The sequence below is a fragment of the Argentina silus genome (assembly GCF_951799395.1).
Source record: "Argentina silus genome assembly, chromosome: X".
Taxonomy (NCBI): Eukaryota; Metazoa; Chordata; class Actinopteri; order Argentiniformes; family Argentinidae; genus Argentina; species Argentina silus.
In genome coordinates, this window is record NC_139653.1 from 38,602,945 (window position 1) to 38,614,537 (window position 11,593).

At 45.1% G+C, this 11,593-nt stretch overlaps 1 protein-coding gene across 3 annotated transcripts; it reads right to left on the reverse strand.

Moving 5' to 3' along the window:
* Window positions 1-326: 326 nt before the first annotated feature.
* mlf1 (myeloid leukemia factor 1) lies at window positions 327-11,032 on the reverse strand. 3 transcript variants are annotated; one of them, XM_083694926.1, is made up of 7 exons: window positions 10,898-11,032; window positions 8,634-8,808; window positions 3,014-3,100; window positions 2,727-2,867; window positions 2,143-2,302; window positions 1,684-1,822; window positions 327-1,343 (listed from the first exon to the last, which is right to left on the reverse strand). In XM_083694926.1, exons 1-7 carry the CDS (start codon window positions 10,942-10,944, stop codon window positions 1,256-1,258), a joined length of 837 nt encoding a protein of 278 aa, XP_083551052.1. In that variant the 5' UTR covers window positions 10,945-11,032; the 3' UTR covers window positions 327-1,255. The 3 variants fall into 3 exon arrangements, with proteins under 3 accessions (XP_083551052.1, XP_083551053.1, XP_083551054.1); XM_083694927.1 differs by having other exon boundaries at window positions 2,727-2,851; window positions 3,004-3,100; XM_083694928.1 differs by lacking the exon at window positions 8,634-8,808.
* Between the last annotated feature and the right edge of the window lie 561 nt (window positions 11,033-11,593).

Genomic DNA, 11,593 nt, shown 5'->3' on the forward strand with positions numbered 1-11,593 from the left:
AAACAGATTCAAGTTAAACTCAATCAAGAGCACATGACAGAGCACGTGAGAGTTGTGGTCTGCTAACAGCTGTGTGTGACCTCTCAGTCACTGACAGGTCCGCTGCTAAAATACCCTGCAAGATGGCGACCATGCCATACCACACCATGCAGGCAGGCAGAGCCAGCAGCAGACCAGCTCTGCCTCTATATACAGTATCACACAATATATCACACATTCACTACAGGGGGAAAACAGGACTCAGCAAATGCAGAGAGCTATTGGAAATATATAGCACATTCAACTTCAAGAAGAGTACGTTTATTTTATTTTCAGATGAGATATTTTTTCATACTCTTTGATGCAACTGAGGATCTTATGACCTCATTAGAAATAAGAATCCCAAGAGACATTAGTGTAGGGGACATTATAGCATTGAGTTTTTCAGGTCAAACACAAGATGACCAGTTCAAATAACAATATAAAAAGGGTATTATCAATTATTTTTTACAAAGATTACAGCAGATAAAATACATTTGTGTAACAACAGCCACTAGCCTACACAATAAAAATACAAACAGACAATTCTGACGTCTAAGTGCACTTTCGGACATCAAGGGCCGGTTAACCGGACACAGATTGTGCCAAGTCCTAGACTAAATCCAATGTTCAATTGAGTACATGCTTTTCAGTCTAGAAATAGTTTTAATCTAGGTCTGGGAAACTGGTTACAAATGTTTAAAATACAGAAACTAAATACAAAAGTATACATACACATACTTGAGTTACCTTATGGTGTGATCTATACAATGTAATAATGAGTTTTCTAAAAGCAGGTAGAAGCATAGCATTTCAGACACATCTGAGATTTACCTGATGTCCAATGATGAACTGTTTTGTTTTTACTTTGACACACAACGCTGCCATGTTACGTATGATTTTAAAAATGACTTCTGATATCCCAGATCACCTCTAGTTTATGTGTTCCTGTCTCTACACTACTGTGTGCCCACAGGGGACAGCTTAGCTCTGTGAATAAAGTTCGACTGTGTGGATCTGTTGGGACAGAATAAGAGCCTGACTTCACAAGTGTTCGTCAAGTGTTCCCTACCTGCTACTGTGAAAAGCATTTCAACATCCAGTGTTGGCTAAAGCACATCCAGATCTGAGATCAGGCTAGGTTGTTGTCTGAGGTGCTGTGAGGATGTGTATGTAAGCACAATGTGAGGCACCGGTGCTGTTTCCTGATAGAAGCTTTATTTGCAGACTGACACTCCTACTGCTTCGTCATGCCTGATCCGTTCACACTGAGGTTGTTGAAATTGACCTGTCTCCTCCCCTCAGCTTTAGGGTTGGGTTTGTTCCTGAGAAAAACACACATGTACACACACACACACACACACACACACACACACACACACACACACACACACACACACACAATTAGATATACAGTATAACTCAACCTAACCCTAATCCGATCAATGGTGGCATCATGCTGTAGTGCCGTATCCAGTGGAAGATATGATCAGTATTTCAGTGTGTGAGATGGTTTGTTTTGGTTTAAGTGCCCTTCTCATATGTGGCCTGACTGACTTGAGTCCCAGCTCTGGGCTGATGAGCGCTGCCTGGTATATGTTTGTTTGTGTGTGTGTGTGTGTGTGTGTGTGTGTGTGTGTGTGTGTGTGTGTGTGTGGTACTGACCTGTAGCCCTGTTCTGGGCCAGTGAGTGCTGCGCGGTGTGCGGCCCGTGGTCGGGGGGCCTCCAGGCTGGACATGGGGGCAGATGGTCGGAATTTGGAAACCTCTCTCTGCCACTCTGCATCGAAGGACTGCGCCTCAGCTGGGAGGTGAGAGGGCAGAAGTCAGAGGTCAGAATCAGATGTACAGCCCTGTAATCCGAAACCTGTTCTGTCAGACATGGCAACAATAACTGTGGCAAATGGAACGTCTCATACATTGAAACCGCAATTTATCTAGGTTAGTCACATTATGGTAATTAAAATCTATTTTAAAAAGACCTGGTCATTTAATAAATCAACTAAAGCTTCTTTATTTCGGTCAGTGAAAATAATAACAGAGAAAATAGCACACTCCAAAACTCCCAAATATCAACATCATTTGTAACGCCCCAACATTTTGTGTACAGTAAACCTGACTTACACTCATCTAGATTCTGGAAGTCCTGGTTAAACTCCCTCTCTCCAGTCTTGTTGTTGTGTTTCTTCTCCACAACGTGTCCCCTGTCCTGGATGTGGTGGCCAATGGACATCTTCTCTAGACCGCTCTCCGAGTCCTTCAGGGCCCGTCGAGTCTCCTTGACCTGGACACACACAAACCACACACACGCTCACCACCATGGGATGACCAATCAACACACTCACCAAGAGCAGACAACCAATAGGAGCTGAGATAGGCACCAGCACAGCAGAGACATAATTGACCTATTGTTAGGTAATCAACACAACATTGGCTTCGAGTGCCCCCCCTACCCTACTCAGCAGTATCAATATACACATACTGTACTTATTACTTACATATTCTGTACTGTGACTGCTAGGCTATGCTATGATTGCTCCCCTTTATCCTCATATATAATGTTGTTATGTGTATTATATGAACGTTGTTTATCTTTGTGTACCATGACTACACAACAGAATTCCCAAGTGGGACAATTTGTGATAGATTTATTGAGTGTGTCTAGTGTGCTGTTGTACTGTATATAAAGTATACTGTGGTGTACATACCCCTCCGGGGGCGTGGCGTGTCTGCTGGGAGGCCTGGAACACCTTGGGAGGTTCATCACCAACCTTAGAGTAGGTCATCACTGATGATGAACTGAACGAGTGGCCGTTGGAGTTGGAGTTGGAGTCTGTAGGCATGTTCTCCTGGAGCACGCACACACACACACACACACACACACGCACACGCACACGCACACGCACACACACAGGTATTGTAAGGTAACAATAAGTATAGCATAGGCATGGTAAGGTGTAAGCGGGTATAAAAGAGGAACAACACCAAGACTCACAAAGTTCCTGTGCATGTCCTCCATTCTGCTCCTCATGCCCAGCATCATGTTGTCCAACATACTGAAGGGGTTCCTCAGGTCCATGTCCTGGACATAGAACACCAGGTCGTGAAACAAACACACACACACAAACACGCACACACACACCAGTGGAGGCAGAAATCGGAGGATGGGTTCGTTGTAATGCATGGCATGGAATGAGAAATATAAACCATGTGATAACATTACTCATTCCATGCCATGCATTAAAATGAGCCCATCCTCTGATTTCGACCTCCACCATCCTCCCTTGACACACACGTTCCACAGGTGCATGTCCTGGAGACCACTACATCATTAAATACAGACAAACACACACACACACACACACACACACACACACACACACACACACACACACACACACACACACACACACACACACTAGGGATGGGCATGATTAATCAACGATCGATTAATTGATCATTAGAATTTCGTCGATGACATTATTTTTTTAGTCGATGAAACTAGGCTTCGCGTCGTGCCAAACAACTCCCCTTACCTGTTGTAAAATCAGCGAAACCCGCGGCCTCTTGGGGCTTATTGCTTAATTTTACCACACGGGGGCAATATTTGGAAAAAAACGCCACAGGCCTACTCAGTTACCTGCGAGTTTCCGTGTATTTCAAAAGTAATCATGAAGAGGTCACGGCGAAGTGTGGTGTGGGACCATTTTGTTTTAAAAAATGACTTAGTTAACTGCAAACACTGCAAAGCTGTGTATAAGTATAACTCGGCCACGACTCAAATGATGTACCACTTGAACAACGCGCATCCGACCCTGGTTAGTGGCGGTGCATCCTCCTCTCAGTCTCAACCTAGCATCAACTCGGTGTTAGCACGGAGGAGCTGCGATGCACAACGAGGGTCAGTTGTGTTTCTAAGCACCGGCTTAGCTGCAGGCTCCGCTGCTAGAGCACAGCAGCGCGTATCTTCAATTGAACGGATCCGGTTTAACTGCCACAAGAGTTGTTCATCTTGTAAGTTTAACTGCCACAAGAGTTGTTCATCTTGTAATAAAGATCTCAATGAGGAAAACACGCTGTGTTTTTGTATTTTCATTGCATTTTGAATATAGCCTATAAATAGTGAATTTTAATATAAAAATATTAATGATTAATCGAAAATCGATCGTTAATTCTCCCGACGATCGACTAAGACAATTTAGTCGAATGCCCATCCCTAACACACACACACACACACACACACACACACACACACACACACACACACACACACACACACGTCCTTAAATCAACAACTGGTTGTAATTGGTTAGATAGAGAAGCTAAATAGTTTTACAGGGCTGAAAAACCATATGACCCTGGACCTTGTAGTGTGTGAACTGACCCCAGGTCTTCTAGTGCCAGGCTAGTCCCTTTTGCCAGACTGCAAGCTTACCAGGTACATATCATTAGATAGTGTATTATTAGTTTGGGTGGCATTGGGGGGCATAACCGGCTAGATCACACACTGCTATGTTCTCACACACACACACACACACACACACACACACACACACACATACACACACACACACACACACACACACACACACACACACACACACACACAATCGCACTCACGCATGTACCAGCTGTCTACAACCTGTTGGGACAAGAAAGCCTTTGTGTCTAGTGAGAGGGAGTTAGCACCTTGACATATAAAGTGTACATAACTCTACAACTACCAGAACTGCCGAACGGGGAGAGAGAGAGAGACTGGAGCCCAAGTTCATTCCAAAAGAAGCATGTCCTTTCCCTTCTCCTCATATGGAGTAAGCCCTCTGGTGATGTTTCAATTATGTGTGTTTAATCCTGTAAGGGAAATGACTGTATTGATGTGTGTAGCCAAACAAATCCTCTATTTTCATTTAATTCATTCATCACAGCCTAGCATTCGGCATAGTACACATACTACTAGCCTAGTCTTTTTTTTTTCTCTAGTGATGTTCCTGTATCTTACACTTTGCGCTAAGGCCCTTATAACAGGACCTTGAACAGGGCCTCCCACCTTATAACAGGGCCTCCCACCTGCTGGAGGGAACATCCCATCCCCCTTCTCCTCCCTCTCTCTCGCCTCTACCTCCCCTGGGTGTTTATGACCCTGAGTCCTGGACAAGCATCCCAACAGCTTGGACATTGGGGGGGAGGGGAGGGTTTGGTGGGGGTGTTGAGAGAGTTATTCTGTGTGTGTAATTGGGTCCCGTTGCTGTGGATTACATGAGGTTTAACACTGAAACAGAGCCTGGTCCTGGGAGGTCTGGAGGGAGGGGAGAGAGAGAGAGATCTCAGTCTCAGCCTCACTCAGCTCAGCTCAGCTCTTCCTAAAGGTCAGAGTGATGTCAACTCCCCCTGACTGGACTGGCACGTATGAAGCACTGCAGCCACTTATAACCTCGAGAGCCAGCTATGAAGCAGTGCATCCAGTTATAACCACTAATAAATGCCAGTTACACTTGTGCTGCCGGCGGCCTGTGGGTGTATTTATAGACAGGCTGGGGTTGAAAGGAGTGTAACATGTAGAGCGTGGACCTGGTGGACATTAACACATTATTTTGAGGGCTGACTGACCGTGCTACTGCTGGTCCCTGTTTCCCCAGCCTGTCATGGGGTAGAGACTCACACTTTAACATGTGTTGTAGGTGGTGTGATGAACTAATGAACTTCCCCGTGCTGTGAAGGTATGGGTTCTAGGAACTGGAAGACCACTTGGGAGGCAATTGATAACACTCTAAACCCAGTCCAGCTCAGCTAAACACCGCATTGACCAATTACTCATCTCCCTTTAGAATACAACGTGATACACTGATTGGCTGAGATATCTTCTTTTTTTTATTTTTTATTATGAGCTGTGCATAAATAACATGAACTCATGAGTCCAGAGTCTCTAGTGAAAAGTGATACAAAGTAAAAAGCCGATAGTTGAGAGAGGCAGGAGGGAAGGAAACAGGATATCCCAAGCCAGCCAATGGGGCTGGGGGGGGGGGTGGTGGTTGGTAGGAAGACCGGACAGGTTCACTGCCAGGGGATCGAATGCTGAGAGCTCTCTAGAGCGAGAGCCATGCAGTGAATGTGCGTGTGTGTGTGTGTGTGTGTGTGTGTGTGTGTGTGTGCATGTGTGTGTGCGTGTGTGTGTGTAGGTGTGTGTGCGTGCATGTGTGTGTGTGTGTGTGTGTGTGTATGTGTGTGTGTGTGTGTGTGTGTGTGTGTGTGTGTGTGTGCGTGTGTGTCTGAGATACTTAAGAGCAGTGGTGGAGGATCTGTCATAGTTGCTAACCCAGCTCTGGGATGCCAGGGTATGTGTGTCAAGCAGATGGAGCGGGGAGGAACAACAACAAACAACATCCATCTACAGCATACACGCACCTACATGCATCCATCTACAGCATACACGCACCTACAGTTCTACCATGAGTTCTCCCACAGTCTGTCTCTACTCATGTGAAGACCACTCTGCCTGCACCATGGCTTCTTAGACAATCTTTCTGCTGGAAGAGGGACTATCCTAACTGTCTCCCTCTACTCACAAGGACCAGTCTGAAGGGTTGGGCTCTGAACTCCTCATACACAGACTCTCTCCTCTTATAGAGAGCCCTCAGGTGACTAAGGCTGACTACAGGTGTGTAGAGGAGGACTAATACAGAACGCCAGGGTCACAATGCCAGAAGAGTTGAGGGAGAACTGATAAAAGGAGAGGGAGTGTTGATGAGAGCTGAGGAACAGTTGAGGAACAGTTGAGGAACAGTTGAGGAGAGTAGAGGGAGAGTTGATGAGGGAAGTTGAGGGGAGGAGAGTTGAAAGGGAGTGAGGAACGAGGGGAGCAGGGCAGAGCAGAGAGCTGAGGTCTGAGTCTGGCATCTGATGAAGGTAATTACCAGGGATAAATATACTGTTCCACATGGAGGGGTAGGATTAGGCAGGGACATGGAAACTAAGTTTAGCAGAACAGGCCAGCTGGCTATCATGAGACCTTCATACTGAACCAGGTCTTCAGGCTAAATGGGCACTCAGACCCTTAGGCTGCTCTGTGTGGTTCTATTAGAGAACAGCAACTTCCTTATAAAGGTACAATATTGTCCAAATGCTGTGGGGTGAATTTCTTGAAAGCTTTGGAGCACACAGATCATATTAGGTCAATTGTAGCTATGAATGAAAGATGCTTTTGGTAAACACCCCTGTTCTTCTAACTTTTCTGGTCTGATTTGATCAACTGCTTCTTCTGTAGTATACCTACTAGTTGTCCATACTGTATCTCAGTCTTTCTAGCTCTGCATACCATAATGGAACTAATATAATATATGCCATTTCGCTGACACTTTTATCTAAAGCAACTTACATTGCAGTGAGTGCATACATTTCAGTATATATGGTCCCAGTGGGAATCAAACCCACAACCTAAGCGTTGTTAGTGCCATGCTCTACCAACTGAGCCACAGAGGACCACAAACTGTCACTGGCACTGTTATACATTGCTCACTACAAAAACAGATGTCACAATGTTGCAAGAAAACAACAATCGGTGTCATCATATGGAATGTACAGGTATGTCATTATTTAGATATGCTACATACATACATACAACATCTTGTTACAGTGTTATGTATTCAAGGCCTCACTGGAAAACAGTGAAGAATGTTGCTGATTGGACTATCCTATTTAAGTTAAACTATATGGCCCAACCGCCATCATAACAAACATGATGTGATGTTGGTGATGTTGACATGTCTTTTCACCAGCTAAGGGCAGCAGGGCCTCGAGAGGCCCAGTGGTGTGTTGGAGTGAGAGAGCGGTGTGTGTGTGTATGTGTGTGTGTGTTGGAGGGAGAGAGCTGTGTGTGTGTGTGTGTGTGTGTGTGTTGAAGGGAGAGAGCTGTGTGTGTGTGTGTGTGTGTGTGTTGGAGGGAGAGAGCTGTGTGTGTGTGTGTTGGAGGGAGAGAGCTGTGTGTGTGTGTGTTGGAGGGAGAGAGCTGTGTGTGTGTGTGTGTGTGTGTGTGTGAGAGAGAGAGAGAGAGAGAGAGAGAGAGAGAGAGAGAGAGAACGCAGTGTGTCAGTGGAACAATGCTCTAAGAATACCTCCCCAGGCCAAAGATAGCAGGGTAGAGAGAGGGGTTGGGGGGGGGGGGGGGGGGGTCGGGGCAGGAGGTTGCTTCAATAAGCAGCACATCGTTGGCAGGGTGTCGACTTACACAGACATGGCCAGTTTCCATCACGACCCCAATAAACCTGTCCTTTCCTTTTTTCATCTGATTCTCAGCATCTCAGAATGAATGCTGGACTGTCTTCCCCCACTGACTCACATGAGGAGTACAGTATGTAGGTCAGTCCCAGGACCCCCCCCCCCCCACCCCCCCCCCATCCTTACACAACTGGCCAAGAGAAGGGCTGTGATTCCACACACTCACCAGGACAGCAGAGTGAATGAAGTGGATCTAGAACACATTGGGACATAATACCAAGCCAAGACAACCAATTGTTAGGGACCAGGCTGGCTAGGCTCTCCCTATGAGAGAGCGAGAGAGAAAGAGAAAGAGAAAGAGAAAGAGAAAGAGAGACAGAGACAGAGACAGCCTTGTTTCTCACCCTGTGGTTGTCCCGTAGTGCCACACTAGAGTTGGGGTGTCCTCCAGTGTGGTGTCCTCCAAGCCCATTGCCCTGCCCATCTGTCAGACTTGGCATTAAGTTCCGCCCCCCGAAAGGCTCAGAGAAACTGCGCATCATGTGCCGCACACGCTCATTGTGAGCCTGGAATGGATCCCTTTGGACAGGAGAAGGAGAGGAAAACAGACTCAAAATTCCCAGGATGCTTATTGCTCAGTAAAAGAAGCATGCTGTATAATGATAAACAAAGGTCCTACCTTGACAAGCTACAGAGAGGAGGGAGTGTAAAAGAAGAGAAAGGAGGGAGAGTCAAGGGAAAGAGAGGAGAGGAAATGTCAAAACACTAGGCATTCAACATTCATAATTTACCTCAACATAACATTTGATTCACCTTGAATGCAAGAGATAACATGTAGGCCTCTCATCATCGTGAGTAAACCTCCAGCTATGAGTCCTTAAAAATATTGAATGAGGCAAAAGCTTCTCCTTGTCTTTTGGACCAGAACAGAGAGTGACTATGGATTCTTATTTCTGAGTGAGAATAGCACAATAGCCTTAGATCATGTTACTGTAGACAGATTTGGTGGTGCCAGCTATGTGATTTAAATGTGGCTGATATACAGACAGTGATCGTCTGATCTTCCAGTGTGAATGGTGATCAATGCTCCCCTCTCTCAGCCTGGAATACCTATTTACAGTTGAATGAGCTTGCCTGGTGGACATCCTGAAGAAATCGCGCCTTGCCTGTTGTCAATTCCGTTGCTATTGTAATGTATATAGTATAGGCCAACAGGCCTCTCCCATCGATGTCTCTGATGTCCTATTGTTGGGATGGTATTTAACGACAAAGATAGCAAGATTTTCTTTGAGTTTCTCGGGGTAGCCTATGGGCACCAGTCTCCTGTTTGTCCTTGACACACATAGCGTTAAACGTATAGTCAAACTTCCATTTGTTTGCTATAGTTATATGTTCCTTTGAAACCATTAAATTGATACTCTATTCTCATTCTTCCTATATGCATTAATGTGATGTTGTGCTTTAGATAAAGGTTCTGTTAAAACAGCACAACATAATCATGACCAGGTTTGTGTATGTATCGTGAACAACACAGAGTCGAGTCACCGGCTTCAGGTATTGGACCAAGTGTAAACTCCTCACGATTCATTGTAACTTGAGAGCATAGTGGTAGCATTTGGGGTATTCTTTACGGAATCTGGAATCTAGAATCCAATATGATCGAGTGTCTGTCACACAGGGATGAGCAAATCATTATAAAATATTATTAATTATAAATGTATTTTGGACATTTGGACACTGCTTTGCATTGAATGCCATCCTCCTCATGAGGCATTAAACAAAGATCCTGGCTCTCTGTTTGGATCACATTGCACTTATTGCAAGAGTGCAGTCCTGGCTGAAAATTGGCCCTAGTCACCCGGTTTTTAATTGTCTCATCCCCTCTCCTCTCCTCTGCAATTCTTCCACAGGTCATTGCTGCAAATGAAAATCTGGTAAAATAAATATAAATAAATAGCCATCTAGACCAGACAGAGGCTGATCATTCACTTCAACACATGATACCAATCCTCACGGAGGCTATGTTCTGGCCGAATAATGCCGGGGAGAGAGGCTACACCTGCCCCCAGGTGACTCCTGCACTCACCAGAATCTACTACTAGTGATTTGATGGTGTGTTCTAACAGACTGAATTCACCATGGCAAAAATTACACCTAGTGTCTATGAGGATTACTGAATATGAGAATGACACTGCCAGTTGATCTCTATTTGGACACATTAGTAGGCTAATACCTGGGCCTATCTGAAAGAACAGCCAAACATGGGGTGAGGAAGGACTACAGTTAATGTATTGAGAATCTAATTTGACACCATACTGTTACAATGCCTGAACACTGCCCATCATTAAAGTTCCATATTACCGCTCGATGCTTGCTTGGATCAATACACGCATGCATATAGGTCCAAGCCCCATAGCACTGATTCTGCAACCTGATGACCGTTGACGTACGCAACTTCCAGCAGGAGCCTTTTATAACGGAGAACGGGCTTTTAAAGTAGTTAGACAAAACATATTGTCCAACTTCTGAAACACTGCTCTTATAGACAACAGACGATGGTGTTGACTTTTGACTAAATTGAGAATAGACATTCTAATCTAGAAGAAACAGTGAATGTCACTATAACAAGAGCAGGAATCAATGAAACAGTGCTACTGACAGTACTTACGAAAAATAGGGCTCCTCATCAAATTCCCTGACAAGACTATTAAACATTTCCACCGTTTTTGGAGTGCTAGAGTCTCGAATGAAATACTGATATTTTATTATCAGTTATGAAGCGGCTGCCAACGTCCCCGTAGCAATTGTGACAGCCCCACGCGACGGTTACAGTAAAAACTTGCTACAAACGTTCAGCTCTAAAACGAGAAGTCATATGACCTCCGCACAGCCCTCCGATTGGTTGGCTATTAAAGGCTCGGGCAAATTCTATCAGAAGAACGGTATGTTGTGGGTAGCTGTCATGACAACGCACTCTAGACAATTCTACGAAATCACCGTGCTGCTTTATCTTACCAGGACATGCCACCACATCAATGTGCTCTTCTCTTAACTTGAGCCCTTCTCCCGAGCAACTAAATGTGCATTAGAACTACAAACACAAGCACTCAGAGCCTCACAGCCTGTATTGGATAGGCCATACTTATATGATGGTTTTCAAATGTTTATCAATGGTTATCATCATCACACATGAATCAAAGCCCCTCTACTTGTTGTTGACTAAAGTGGTCCTTTGTTAGTTTGTTAGCTACCAGCGGAGTGTAAGGACACTCAGCTCTCTGGGAGAAGGACCGCCACCTGACACTCTGGCATGTGGCTCAGTGATGTAAGGAGGACCATCTGCTGAGAGAGTTACAAACAGACC